Source organism: Suillus plorans, assembly GCF_016647745.1.
Source record: "Suillus plorans strain S12 chromosome Unknown HD556scaffold_1, whole genome shotgun sequence".
Lineage (NCBI taxonomy): Eukaryota > Fungi > Basidiomycota > Agaricomycetes > Boletales > Suillaceae > Suillus > Suillus plorans.
In genome coordinates this window covers 1788102-1803129 of record NW_024537385.1, presented here as the reverse complement: position 1 = coordinate 1803129, position 15028 = coordinate 1788102, and the positions used below count along the sequence as shown (strand labels likewise).

At 42.6% G+C, this 15028-nt stretch overlaps 4 protein-coding genes across 4 annotated transcripts; 2 read left to right on the top strand and 2 right to left on the bottom strand.

Moving 5' to 3' along the window:
* Nucleotides 1-5246: 5246 nt before the first annotated feature.
* On the top strand, nucleotides 5247-5528 carry HD556DRAFT_1222940 (uncharacterized protein; the record flags this gene model as incomplete). Its single annotated transcript, XM_041296847.1, has 2 exons — nucleotides 5247-5424; nucleotides 5470-5528. Coding segments are annotated over 2 exons (237 nt in total), but the record flags the coding sequence as incomplete, so codon positions are not given.
* A 4486-nt stretch (nucleotides 5529-10014) lies between these two features.
* HD556DRAFT_1302649 (uncharacterized protein) lies at nucleotides 10015-10827 on the top strand (the record flags this gene model as incomplete). The annotated part of the gene is made up of 4 exons (XM_041299521.1): nucleotides 10015-10106; nucleotides 10242-10505; nucleotides 10574-10578; nucleotides 10634-10827. The coding sequence occupies 4 exons, from the start codon at nucleotides 10015-10017 to the stop codon at nucleotides 10825-10827; spliced, it is 555 nt and encodes a 184-aa protein (XP_041167985.1).
* A 1102-nt stretch (nucleotides 10828-11929) lies between these two features.
* On the bottom strand, nucleotides 11930-12995 carry HD556DRAFT_1428421 (uncharacterized protein; the record flags this gene model as incomplete). The annotated part of the gene is made up of 4 exons (XM_041304708.1): nucleotides 11930-11970; nucleotides 12113-12237; nucleotides 12285-12327; nucleotides 12377-12995. 4 exons carry the CDS (start codon nucleotides 12993-12995, stop codon nucleotides 11930-11932), a joined length of 828 nt encoding a protein of 275 aa, XP_041167984.1.
* A 1597-nt stretch (nucleotides 12996-14592) lies between these two features.
* HD556DRAFT_1207050 (uncharacterized protein) lies at nucleotides 14593-14999 on the bottom strand (the record flags this gene model as incomplete). The annotated part of the gene is made up of 2 exons (XM_041296492.1): nucleotides 14593-14889; nucleotides 14946-14999. Coding segments are annotated over 2 exons (351 nt in total), but the record flags the coding sequence as incomplete, so codon positions are not given.
* Between the last annotated feature and the right edge of the window lie 29 nt (nucleotides 15000-15028).

Below are 15028 nucleotides of genomic sequence, written 5' to 3'. Positions count from 1 at the left end.
AAGACATATTCTTGTAAGGCTGATGTTTGAGTTTGAAGGGGAAAGTGAACAAAGATGAGTTTTTGGATAAAAAAAATGAGCGCAAATATTACGACAAGGATGAGCCATTTTGAGACTGATACATTTGAGACTGTCTGGCATTCTTGGAGCGGGGTTCTGGGTATATGATTTGCTGCTAATACAAAAGTACATGAGCTGTATATCAGTGCGCAATGGCAAAGGTCCTCGGTTAGTTTCACTGAAACGATTAGGATGCAACAGATGCAGAAGGGAGTGGCATTGAGCCTATGATGTTTGTGATGCCTTGGTATTAATGACTGGGCGCATGAGTGACAATTAACAGTGGAAGGATCATATGGATCAGCCTAAGTGGAATTTCATGGCTAGGCTAAAGATGGTGATGTACAAATGTAAGTATCAGGCCCAGACATCAAATTCTAACTCAGCCAACTAGGCCTGATCCTTGCATTTGTACATCACCACCTTTGGCTCAGCCATGAGAGTCTACCTCATTGCACTAGGCAAGTAAATCAATTTCTGACATCACACTTAGGCCCAACCATGTAATCATGCATGGTTCAGCAAGTACAACCCTATAACATGGAATATGAAGCTATGATCTTATTTCCAATTGACAGCATCTCAGACATTGAAGTTCAAAAAACGACCACTTGGCTGAACACAACTCTGATGAGCTTGTAAGCAAACCGACCATGAGCATATGTCAAGGTGTAGTTTTATAAAAAAAAAGAATTTTATTATTGACGGGTTTCAAACCTGCACAGTCCAAGAGAAACGATTTTGACTCTGATAATCACTAGCAATTTCATCTTTAGCAGGTTTTGAACCCACACAGACAGATTTGAAACAGATTTGGATTCTGTTGTAGCAACTGTTTGACTAACACCAGTTAGATGCATGTTTAAAGAAAACATTCAAAAGTGAATCTGCAAGGCAGGTGTACCGTTCTCTGTCACTCGCAATGTTTTCCCTCAGCTGAACAGATGAATTGAGTACAGAGTGCAATACAACATTTTCAAAAAGCGAGAGAAGAGCAACATGATGATGAAAGGTCTTGAATACAGTATACTTCAACCTTATACATAAGTGAATGGTGGCCAGATGGTTCTTTTGAATCTTTGCCTTGAATCCCAGCCTTGACACATGTGTATTCTTCTTCATTCCCCAGGTCATTAGGATCAAACTTGAAAGTTTGATGTGTAATCTGCTCTTCTTCTTCAACCAAGTCAAGACCTTTGAAGAAATCTGTCTGTGTTTATGATTGGCCCAAGGACTGTGTTCAGATGTATATTCAGTTTTGGTCAGCACTACAATCACACCACTGACATCACTTTCCTGACTCTATACAACCCCAAAGCATAATTTGAGGCATTTGTGCTTAGGATGCAGAGCCACATCACATGGAGCCCAGAGATGTTCTTGGACACAGAAAAGTGCATCCACAAACACCATATAAAGCAGATGTTTGAGAGCGCGAGCTACGGCATAAAAGTACACATGAGTCAATGTCAAGGTGTGTTCTAACAGAAAGAAGAAGAAAAACATACATCATTCATGAGGAAATGTCGAGGTGTGAATTCGTAAAATAAAAATGTTATCACTGGCAGGCTTCAAACCTGCGCAGTCCAAGAGAAACAGATTTTGACTCTGATGATCAGTTGTTAATTTCAGCTTTAGCAAGTTTTGAACCCACACAGACAGATTTGGATTCTGTCGTATCAACTGCTTGGCTAAGACCAGTCAGATGTGCTACCAATGAATCCATTCAGAAGTGAATCCTCAATGTGCATTTGTCTGCATTTTGTCAGTTCTAACAATAATTTCTAATATCCTCCTTGAGTCAAATCATATGTGAATCCTCCATGCTATTGAAAGAACTGCCTTTAGGATTCACTTGTGAACAGGTCCATTGGAAGTGCATCTCACTGGTGTTAGTCAAGCAGTTGATATGACAGAATCTAAATCTGTCTGCGTGGGTTCAAAACCTGCTAAGATGAAATTATCAAGTGATCACCAGAGTCAAAATCTGTTTCTCTTGGAATGTGCGGGTTTGAAACTGGCCAATAATGAAATTATTTTCTATGCAAACACATCTTGATATCGTCTCATGAATCATTTTCTCAAAAACTCATCTCAACTGATGTTAGCCATGTCATTGCTAAAATAGATTCAAAATCTATTTCCATTGAAGTCTGCAGGTTTGAAACCTATTGAGTGACACATTTTTTGTATTAGAACATGTCTCAGATATCTGCTCATAGACAGCATTTCAAATGTTGATCTTCATTGGTCTTAGTCAAGTTATCACCAGAGTCAAAATCTGTTTCTCTTGAACTGTGCAGGTTTGAAACCTACCAACAATAACATTTTCATTTTTATTCTATGAAATCACACCTTCGCACTTCCACATGAATCTTAAAATGAATTGGAAGGCCTCAATTTTCTGGCGGCATCATGACTTTCCTGGAAGAGAAACCAAAAAAAATTCAAAGCTGGCATATGGAACCACGTTCCACTGCTAGCCTTGCAGCGGCTTGTTTTATGATCCATGTCAACTGTCGAACATTGTCCGAGTCACTCTCTATCATATCCAACTCGATATGCATCAAACCTGAAAATATCAAACATCAGACATTAGGTTTCACATCGGCCAATCAGATATCAAACACACTCATGCTACCTATGTCTCATCCCATCCTGCTAGTCCTGCTAGGTACGCAGTTCATTATTTCTCACATTACTCACATCATACACGGTGTTATTACATGTTTTCCCATAGTCTGCAGCACCTCTTGTCTTATTACAACTCAACTAAGACTGATGAAGATCAGTGTCCAAGAGACTGTCAAGGTGCATTTTCATGAAATAAAAATGTTATCATTGGCAGGTTTCAAACCTGCGCAGTCAAGAGAAACAGATTTTGACTCTGATGATCACTGGACAATTTCATCTTTAGCAGGCTTTGAACCCATGCAGACAGATTTGGATTCTGTCATATCAACTGCTTGGCTAAGACCAGTCAAATGTGCTACCAATGAATCCATTCAGAAGTGAATCCTCAATGTGCATTTGTCTGCATTTTGTCAGTTCTAACAATAATTTCTAACATCCTCCTTGTGCCCAATCAAATTCAAACCTGCTCAGTCTAGGATAATCAGATTTTAAATCTATTGCGGCAATAACATGGCTAAGACTTTTTTTGAGAAAGTGATTCATGAAGAAATAAATGTCAGGGTGTGATTTCATAGAATAAAAATATTATCATCAGCAGGTTTCAAACCTGCGCAGTCCAAGAGAAACAGATTTTGACTCTGGTGATCACTCGACAATTTCATCTTTAGCAGGTTTTGAACCCACACAGACAGATTTAGATTCTGTCATATCAGCTGCTTGGCTAAGACCAGTTAGATTCACTTCCAATGAACCCATTCAGAAGCGAGTCCTCAAGATACATTTATCTGCATTTTGTCAGCTCTTTCAATAGCATGGTCACTGTTGATTTTTTTTTATCCTACTCTTGTTGCAAAAGACACAGACTTCCTGCTGGGGCTCTTGGCTCTAATGATTTCCCTGAAAAAGTGCTGATGGAAGACCACCACGGTGGGTCCATGAGTGAAAACTGACAATGAAAGGATCATACAGTGTATTTTTATTTTTGACGCAGAGTTCAATATATGACCAAAATCTCGATGCAAACTTGGAAGGATAAGTACAATAACAATATAATTCTTTCCAAAGGTCTTGACTTGGTTGAAGAAGAAAAAGAGCAGATTACACATCAAACTTTCAAGTTTGATCCTAATAACCTGGGGAATTAGGAAAAATACAAATCTATTAAGGCTGAGATTCTTTATTGTGCTTATTCAAGTGATTGTCAGAGTCAAAATACATTTCTCTTGAACTAAGCAGGTTTGTAATTTGTATAATGATGTGTCTTTTTCATTAACTTGTGATTCATCACATTCCACCATTTTGGATTTCATAGAATAAAAATGTTGGTATTGGCGGGTTTTAAACCTGCACAGTTGAAGAGAAACAGATTTTAAATCTGGTGACAACTTGACCAAGACCAATGAAGATCAATGTCTGAGATGCTGTCTATGGGCAAATATTCAAGACACATTCTTAGAGAAAAAATGCAACATTTGATAAGTTTCAAACTTGTTGCACTCTGATGGAAACAGATTTTGATTCTGTTATGACAGCCACTTAGCCAAGCACAACTGTGATCAGCTTGCAAGCAAATCAACCATGAGCAAATTTCAAGGTGTGTTTTCATAGAAAATAAATTTTATCACTGGCAGGTTTCAAACCTGCACAGTCCAAGAGAAACAGATTTTGACTCTAATATTGATCACTTGGCAAATTCATCTTTAGTGGGTTTTGAACCCACGCAGGCAGATTTAGATTCGGTTGTATTGACTGCAATGAACCCATTCAGAAGCGACTTACACACTTTTGCCTATTTGCTGTGCTTCCGACTTGCTTCCGCGCGCTGAGAACACACTTAGAATTACTTACATAGCACCGTGTATCTTTTGACTGTGAACAACTTTCCACCACCATCTTGCATATTTTGCACCTAAGCGCAGAACATTGCACTATTGTCTAAATACTTCTGCTTCATCTCAGAACTTCCCCAGGTCATTAGAATCAAACTTGAAAGTTTGATGTGTAATCTGCTCTTTTTATTCAACCAAGACAAGACCTTTGGAGAGAATTACATTGTTCTTGCGCTTATCGTTCCTAGTTTGCATCAAGAACCCCCTTTACTACTAGCCATAGGTTTACAAGGTAGATTGCTAAGGTCAAGTTAGAGAAACATACATGGTATCTACAGGTATATAAGCATGATGTTGAAGCAGAGCTCCAATATAGAATAGGAGCCTGAATGGTGATTGTCCAATGGGAATAATCGTAGTAAGAGTCGTACGATAATGTGGCGTGGGAATTAGGTAGAATGTTCTGTGAAGTTCTGTGAATAAGTGAAAAGGTGATAAGTGACTATGTGAAGATGTGAAAGGGTGAAGAGGTGAAGGGTAAGCCTAAGAACTGTAACATCAGCAGGCTTTACTTCCTTTGTTTGTACCACCCCCGAGAATGATCAGTTCAGAGCACCGTCTGATGGAGAATCTAACTTCTATGCTGCGAATCTGTCGCAAACGCGCAAGCTGGAGACTCAGTGACGGTGTGCGGCTGAAAGACTCGATGCTATACGTCATGACATTGTAACCATGGAGGTGAAGCTAGGAATTATGCATTGTTGGCAGCCGTCATCCCCAGAGTACCAAGAAACCCTCAAATATATGTGCGTTTGCAAGTATCACAAGGCGTTGGATGATCTTCAATGTCTTGTTGTTCAGCATCTGTTTGAGTTGCAGAGACTTAATGTCTCACAAACAGGTATGTTCCTTTTTTCTTTGTTGATGTGTAACTCAATTCACATAGCATACAAAATGTGCACACATATCGCCAAGTCTCTTCAAGCACGCTGCCGTGCCATTTAAAATGCGGTTCAGAAGTACAATAACGCTGCTTCAGAACTACAACCCCACGACCGGCACTTGAATGGTCCAAAGTCTCACATTACAACTTCTGCCTCACAGCGCTCTGATATCCTGATGAAACACCATGATTACTCTACTGCAGGCCATCCTGGCTGGTTCAAGACTGAGGAGTTGGTCAAGCACAACTATTGGTGGCCTGCTATGGGCACCTTTATCCACATGTATATTGATGGCTGCGCCTTGTGCCAGCAGATGAAAGTTGACACTCATCCTACCACCCCCCCTGCGCCCAATCCCCTCGTCTGCCACCCAGCCCTTCTCCCAGGTGTCAGTGGACCTAATCACTGATCTCCCTCCCTCTCATGGGTTTGACTCTGTCATGGTTGTGGTAGACCATGGCCTTACGAAGGAGGTAATTATTTCTCCCTGTAACAAGAATAATACTTCTGAAGGAGTGGCCAAACTCTTCCTCAAGAATGTCTTCAAGCACTTTGGGCTTCACAACAAAGTAATCTCTGACCGTGGCCCACAGTTTATCTCAAAATACTAGCTCACCTCCTAGGCTATCAGATTACAGCTTCCACTGCCTATCACTCCCAAACAGATGGACAGACCAAGTGACTTAACCAGGAACTGGAAACCTATCTGTGAATCTATTGCAGGACCAACCCCCTAGAATAGTCTGACTATCTTCCCCTCATGGAATTTGTCCACCATCATGATAAGCATGAAGCCAGAAACACCTCCCCTTTCTTCTTGATGATGGGTTATGAACCATGAGGGATTCCCCATATCTTATCTTCCTCTGATGCCCCTGCAGCCAAAGAGCGGCTCAGGTCGCTGCAGAAGATATACGAAGAAGCTATCTTATGCCACAACATCGTCATGCAGAAAATGACAGAAAGATCGCAAAGGAAGAAGTACTCTCCTTGGAAGATAGGAGATAAGGTGTGGCTTATGGCTACCAATCTCCTGACCTCTCTCCCATCCAAGAAGCTTGCGCCCAAGCGATATGGACTGTTTCCCGTGACAGCAGTCTTATCTCCCATCATCTTCTCCTTGAAGCTTCCTGAGCAATGGAAGGTTCACCCCATGTTCCATGCTTCTGAGCTATCTTCCTATTACAAAACAGAGATACACAGACCGAACTACACTGAACCACCGCCTAATATAGTCAATAGTGAAGAAGAATACAAAGTAGAAGCTATCCTTGGTCACAAGGGCACAGGTAAACAAAGACACTATCTGGTATCATGGGTCGGATACTCTTCCAGAAGCAACAAATGGATCCCCAAAAAGAACTTGCTGAGTTCCAAAACCCTTCTGACTGCCTATAATGAAAGGCACAAGTTGGACTGAAGCCCCTCATCTCCCGAAACCAACTAGTCATGACTCCTCCCCAGACACCCTCACCCACTGAATCCAATGTCTCCCACCTCTCTCTGCATGACACATTCTACAAACAAAATATCGTCAACGTTAAAGATGACGTCATCGTTGAAATAACCCTACTCTCCTTAGCCCATGCTGAAGAACTTGAGAGGCAGTTAGCAAAACAGCCTGCCCACTTAGCTGCACCAATTCTGTCCCAAATTCATGTCATACGCACCACCCACTCGCTTGAACTCAGACTTCAAGAAATTACCAACGACACCCTTAGATTATCCTACCAATACTTCCAGAGATGCATTCACATACTTATGCTGCAGCTTCTTCCTGGTTCTTTTAGCGACATCTGCAAAACAGTTATATGAACTGTTGCAGAGCAAAACAAGACCCAAGTTGATCGCTCACCAAGCACTACTGCTAGTGTTACCCCCACTAGTGTACCTCTTCCAGCTGAGGTTAGAGAAGATTCTCAGCCGCTACCCATTCCCCTGCCCACTATGGCCTATGAGAGAAAGACCTGCAGAGGAACAGTCGTTCGTGGGATAACAAAAGTCAAGTCCTCCAAAGGAAAGAAGCACAAGGTAATTGACCTCACCACTGAACCATCTACATCCACTATCACCATAAAATGGCCCGACCTCTCCGTGGACAACTTTGTCTGCCATATATGCAAGCAGCTCAGCCACCATCATAAGAGCTGCCCCCATTACTATTGTAGAGTGTGCCAAACCCATGTGCTGGGCCATTTCTCCATCTACTGTCCTTACACTCCAAAGAAGGAGCAATTTCTGTTGGTCTACACCGACAAGGGATTTTACAATGCCCTGGCGGAATGGGAAGCCAGGAAGGATAAAGAGCTTGAGGAAGAGATAGAGCGAGCTAACCGGGAGTATATGGTACAATCCGAAGACAACATCATCTTCCATAACACTGATGCCAACCCTATCTACTACGCCAACCAGGACAATTGAAGTCATAGTTGGTGACTTCAACCATAGTAACGGGGTAATGTTACAATAACATTTAGCCCTATTCATTTTCCCTTATCACTTACCAAGCAGGCTGTCCACACTATGTTTGCTATCTCTCATCAAGTGGGCTGTCCACCTCATGTTCTCTTATCTCAATAAACACCATTTACAAGCTCCACTTGAACATTCACTATATAGACAGCAGATACATTGATTGTATTCTTTACTTTAATCTACTGGGTTTTACCTAGAACTTGTCCTTCAGTAAGGTTTCCAACCTTACTGTCTAAAGAACTGCTATTCTAAGGAAGTCGCCTACACTCACCTTAGCCAGACACCTCGACCTCTTATTCAAGAGAAGAACTATGTCCATCTTGCTGCTAGCAGAACGTCCATTCGGACACAGATGGCTCAACTTATCCCAGTCATAACAATAACCTTTCATGATGAGAGGCTTAAGGCAGACATTAGACAGAGCTGAATATATTATTATTATCTTAGTCTCAAGGTAAGGAACTCCTGTATGTACCTAGATAGAATATTATTCTAAATGATCTTGTCAGCTCATAACATAAACAATGGTATAGGTACTCACATCTCAGTCTTGAGGTAAAGGACTGAGATGTTTTGATGTTGGTACTGTAAATTTTATCATATGGGTAGAGTAGGACAGAAAATATGACTTTGAAACAAAACATTTGGGAGGAAGCTCAGCCAACATTACTCTGTGCTCGTACCTGTTCCTCCACGTCCTGATGCCATCAGATGCTCAGACTCTAACACTCATGCATAAATAGAATATAGTGGTTACTAGTCTGAATCTTCACCTGTTCCCTAACTTTCAATTTTCAAACAGCTGCTCTCACTCTTGAAGTGCAATTTATGTGCACAGATTTCTGTGTCCAAAAGAGGTGAGTATTGGAAGCACATCCACTGAGCTTGCAGAGTGATAATATTTTCAGACAGATGGGAAAATATTTGAGGTCAACAAAGCCCTCTCTCACTAATGTGGGTGTCAGGAATCTCCTGAATCAACATCAACTTAACTCACTTAGCTTGATACTGGTTTGCTCTCTCCCACATCATTAACCTGGCACATCTTATATCTTTTTGGTGTGAAATATAATGGAACATATATATTCATATACCTTCACATTTTTCTGAATACATTCCAGTTGAAAATTTTAATAATACTCAAGTATAAAGAAGTCTGTTCAAGGGCAAATTAAGCATTGTAGGGTTTTCCTGATGCATTCCAGTAGTCAGCAGCCTATGCAAGTTTATTGTTTTGAGGAATATAAGTGTAGTCCTGGTGCCCTTTCTGAACTAGGATAGACTTGGAAGTTGCAGAACTTGCCCTTGAAGCAACACTCACCAGTAGACAGACCAGCTTCTGCAAAGACTCAGCACATCAATCAGACCAACAAATCTACATTCTCAGAAACTCCTTGAGGCTTCTCATTTTCCCAGATGCCCTCCATTTGCATGGTTTCTGCACTTGACTGCTGCTTCGTTGATATTCTTATTCACAAGAACACTTCGATAAGCGCTTCTTGAGGCAAACAGCCCAAGAGGGTCCATCACAATTGCATGTGCTCTGGTATAGAACACATAGTACTTAATTTCAGGCTCCGTATGAGCGAGGTGCAGGAAAATAATCCCCGTGCTACAGCAAGCTTGCAAAGTCAGAAGTTACAAGCAAGTCATCTTTGCAGTTCTTCATGGAAGATACTCACCAAAGTATTGCCGCAGTGCGGAAGCTACATGCATCAAAAATTAGCTCACTCAGAGGTATCTTATTGAGCATAGTGGACGTACAGGTGAAGTATAGTAGCGACAATTGGATTCGCGACTTCAAGTTGCATCTTGGGCATGAGATGCAACAAGTAGAGGATACATATTTTTGTTTCATGTCAGACAAGACGAAACACTGCCATTACAAATTATGTGTTGTACCTGAACATGTGACATCGTGAGTCCGCAGCTTTGATGGCCAGAATAGCATTCACATCGGCTCAGTGAGGCTACTGTCCAATGCCTCAGCAGCTGGCGGTGTGTATAAGTATACCGCTCAGTCCCGATACTAGCATCATTTTTCACCTTCATTAGTGCAGTTGAACAGTATCATGTCAAACTTACCCGAGCCTCCTCCACCGTCGACTGAGAAGTTGACTATCAAGAAAGTGTTGCGAGTCATCGGTACTGGTATCGTTCTCCTGTAAGCAATCAGTTTGTAGAAAGGATCTGTAATATGAAACTGACCACTACTCCTCGACAGTTCTAATATCATTAATGGTTTCTGGTGAATTGTGAATTTCTTCTTGACTATGATGATCTAGAATTTGCAAGCCAGCATTGCAGTCGTTTTTATCTATCTTGGCTCAACCATTCCAGTACTGACATCATATGCCGACTATGTTGCCATGTACATGCTTGGGGCAAGGACCATATTTCTCGCATGCATGTTTTTTGTCGGATGCTATTGGTGCTGTCTTCCACTAGTGGCACCGAAGCAGGCCGGAAGCAGTATTTCCGAGTGGGGTCCGAAAGCGCAAGCACAGTTTCTCGAAGCCTTGAGTCCAAGCAATGGAAAATTAGGCAGAGTGGGGAGAATATAGTACGCATTTTTCTGCATTGGATACTTTAACGCTTTTCAGACTGATCAGTTCCGTTTGCGACTTACAGTTTTGGTGAGCCGTTCATGCTAAACCGAAAGAGCGGCTGGTGATGTTCTTATCATTCCAGCTACGACGGGCGTAATTAACGCATTCAGTGGCCTTTATCATAGCTTCTGCTTCTGGAAAGAACCCGGGTTCAGCGTGCGCAAGCTTGTGATGAGTGTGGTTTTCCTCCTTTGTGCTGCCTGGTCAATCCAATTCGCCTATGTAGGAAGGGTGTCAACGAAGAAGGGCACCAGAGGCGAGAACAGTGGGCAATGATTGCAGTCAACCTAAATTGAATGAGCAGGCGAATATAACGATGACGCCATAGCTCAGTAAAGTGGTTGTCATACAGGAAGCAGTGGAAAGGGTGGTATGGTGGTAAGTCAGCCGTCTCCTAATGCATCATTGTGTAACGTTGAATATTCCGACAGAAATGTGTTAATCTATGCATAAATTAGTACTCTTTTGTGATTGAGATGATACAATATAATTCACCTCCTCCGCAGTCTCGCCACTCATTCAAAAGTCATGATAGGTAAGTATTTGTATCTGAAGAACACATGAGCCAGGAACAAATAAAACTCCAAAGAGTTTCTGTTTGGGTAGTGACTCACTAGTAGCAAGACATGAATCGTCCCAAACTGAGAACATTTGGTGCCACAGATTCGCCATGGATTATCTCAACATCTGTTTAGGGCGAACTTATGAACAAATGCCCGGGTCATTCGTCTATGGTGGATCTTTGGTGACGGTTCGATTTGCCATCATGCCGCATACATTTTTCATAGTCCACTGTATTTATCGTTGTATATACCAGACCGCACACAACAATAATATGAATCATGTGTCACAGTGGGTGTCCAGGTTTGTCCGAGTTGATCACACATGTTGCCGAAACCTTCGTGCTCGCTGTGAGCAACAGGGAGCTTGACTACTGCGGTATTTGACCAATTGGTCTCGTTGTTTTTTCAATGTTCTATGATACTTACGTCCTGTTTATTTGTTTACAAATAGGTCGAGCTCATCGTCTCGCAATCTTCTTATATCCAGAGTATCAATTGCAGTGTGTCACAGTCGAATCACGTGCACAAACACAATTCTCTGTCATGGGTACGTGTTGAGACGTTGATCTACTGCTATCTACTGATTGCACTTCGATGTCGCCCACACACTTCAGTGTCATCTTGTGGCAAATGCAGATTGAGTCTACCGTGACTGTCCAGTTCTTATTCCTATTCGTAAGTCCTTACTCCAGCTTCTGCGTGACTCGTTTATTTTTCATAGACAACATGGTTGGAACTTAGTGACCAATCGTGATTCACTGCCATTCTCGCCCACTTCCTGCCTAAACTGACAAGCCCATGCTCCTTCCTGTGCCCTACCAGTACGCATTATTGTTGTTGTCCGAGGCAGCACCAACTTATTGGAGTGAACAAGACATATTTACTTCAAGGATAGTACACGTGCAAACTAGTGGTATATATACAAATATCATGCTGCCTTGAGCCTAGTCTGCAGTGAGATATCAGTAACCGATGAATAAATAGGAAATTGTACGAACCTTGCTTGGCTATGATGAAGGGCTGCAAACCAAATGCTTGACAAAAGACATTGCATTTATGAGTCATTTTGAATGCGCGAAATGCCTCAGTGCAATTTCTTTCACCGAAGTTACTCATGTAGTCACTGCAACCAACTTAGCATTACTCAAAGACGAAGGAAATACAACGAACGGTCCTGTCATAACTTGGCAGTCAGTAAGGAGGTCTCCAGAACCTGAATAGTTGGTTAGAATACAATGAATGCGAGTGTGCAGGAAGATTACCTTGGAAATCAGACAGATACACGACTTCATTTGTGAGCTGATATTGTACATGCTGGGCGAAGCATAGAAACAACCCTATTTTTTCCTCTTCGCCCTGTAGATGATGAGCAGGAGCTGCAGAATTGTTGTTAATATACTTGATAAACTTGCCCTCGATTCTTTCTTCTAATAGGTATGCTGCTCCAGCGCAGTCCGAAACGTCTTCAGGGATAGCAACTGCAGCATAGACGAGTCGGAGGCGAGGGACCTCGTTTGCAATGGTCTGCTTTACAGTCTGTGTCTGAAGCATTTCGTCAACAAAAATATAGACGAGGGACATCAAACAGGTAGCCCAGTATAGGCAGTTGGCCTCATCAAGCGTCCTCCCAAGTTCATCTTCTTTGGAAAACCTTTGACGCTTGGAGTTCCCGTCACGTTTTCGGAAAAAGACACGCTTGGCTACGACATGTGTTGCTGTGAAAATGGAAGATTGTGAAGTTGATGGCCCAGGTGTAGCGCTCAATGAAGTAGTAGTATGCAAAAGAGCCGGATGGCATGTTTTGAAGCTTCCGGCAGTACCTATCATTGACTTTGCATCGGAGTCTATGGAGATTGAGACAAGGTCGAAAGGGGAGGACATGACGTCGAGTGGAGTTGTGATAATGTCTTGAAACTTGACGGAGCGAATTTGGTACACTCGGAACATGTTCGAGTTGTACTTGCCTGAATAAATCATGTATTAGTGAAATACCACGTTGAAATGCTGCAAAACCGTACAAACAGCTGAAGCTTGTTTTCGGATGCTTCCCTGAGCTTTCATGGCAGCCTCAAGTTGTCGTTGACTGGGTAGGAAAAGCCGTGGAGTTGCAGGTAACAGGCTACTGATGTGACTGGGGAGATGTGTCTCTACCGCCGACATCGACATCGACAACAGAGATCGAGAGGTGGTAGACTGTTCTGGATCCTGCTCCGAGTCATTAATCTCAATGCCCTGCATTTGGTAAGTAGTACTATGATCATTCTTTTCAAATTAACAAAATAAATACGTGTTCAATGCAGGAGTACGGTGAACATACCTCCTTAACACGTTTATGGGCTCGGCTGCTAGTTGGGCTACTAGTAGTGTGACTGGGGCTGCGTGGCTTCTTCAAGTGTTGACTCTTCAATCCTTGTTAGTTAATTTGGTGCAACATCATAGTAGGAATGGACGGACTGGTAACTCAGAGTGCGTAGTGTTGCTTGCCTCATCAGTTGCATAGACAGGCCTGGGTGGTGATGTGTGCAAATTTGTCTGTACGTCCTTCATCTCAGTGGCATCATCACGGCGCTAAAATCACTGCATTTAGCAAGACGTAAGTATTAATGACGAAGACCCACCAACTCATCAATTTGCTCCCTCCAGAGTTGGACACTTTCATACTGTGCGTTGTAGAAACAACAATACCGAGAGGAACAAATGAAAGCTCCTGACTGATATATTTGTGTTGTGGTCTTTGCACTGCCTAGTCTGCTATACTTGCCTGACAAGTGCGTTCGACCCAGGGGTCTGCGGTCTGGGAATAGTCTTGGGGGTAAGTGAGTGATGTGAGATCAATAGTTTGAGCGCGGGAAACAATGTCCAAAGGTATATTTACGATGTCCAATGCAAAAGCGTCGGGTTTGTCGGGTCGGGTATGCGGAAACTAATAGTGACGTGTTATGCGAGCGTCAGAAAAGCGAGCGGTATGCGTGATGACAACGATGATTGATACAAATAATGAAAGAGCGATGATATTCGCAATATCAACTAAGAACTACGAAATATCGGGTTTGACCACTAAGCGTCGGGGAACTGCTCCCCTCTACTTGGATAATGAATAATGCTCGAGGTCAGTCCAATATATATGTAAGTACGTAAAAATGCGGAACCCATAGGTGAAGGTAGTGACCGATGATTTCGGATCCGAAGTACATGTAAATAAACATGAGGCGCTGCGGACTATGGGAAAACATGTAATAGTGCTTGCTACGACGTGAGTAATGTGTGAAATAATGAACTACGCACCTAGTGGGGCTAGCAAGACAGGACAAGACATGGGAAGGACAAGTGCGTGGGAATTTGCATCGGCCGATGCGGCCTAAACACCAGGTTGGCGGGTTAGCGTCGGATAACATCGGGAAGTGATTAGCATGTGACGGGTATTTGACGTGTACTGTGAAATAGCTCGATACGAGCCCAGCGCCAGCTCGTGTCCTACAGCGTGCGTCATAATGAGAAGAATAGCAACCTTTGTGCTGGCATAGAATTTCAGGACCAAATCTTTGGTCGTAGAGCGAAGGAAGAAATCATGAAGTACCACTGCGTCAGGATCATACAATGGCTGCCTCGGGTCAAAGAGAAGCATCATGGGTGATTTATGCATCTCGAGACTCTCAAGGGTGAGAGAATGTTTGCGTGACCATTCTGTCCATGGTGACTGGAGATGCCGGATTATATCCAAGCGAAGTTCTGTTCGTGTGGTAGACAACGATACACGCATGTCTCGTTCGATGTTCTTCACGTTGAATCAGTAAAAGCAACAAGTGCATCATATTACAAGCCAAGACCTACCCCAACGAGCAAAGTGCCTGACTTGCCTTCCGGCTTTAAGTGATGAAGGGCAGCTCAGATTGTGACGATTTGGACACGACTGG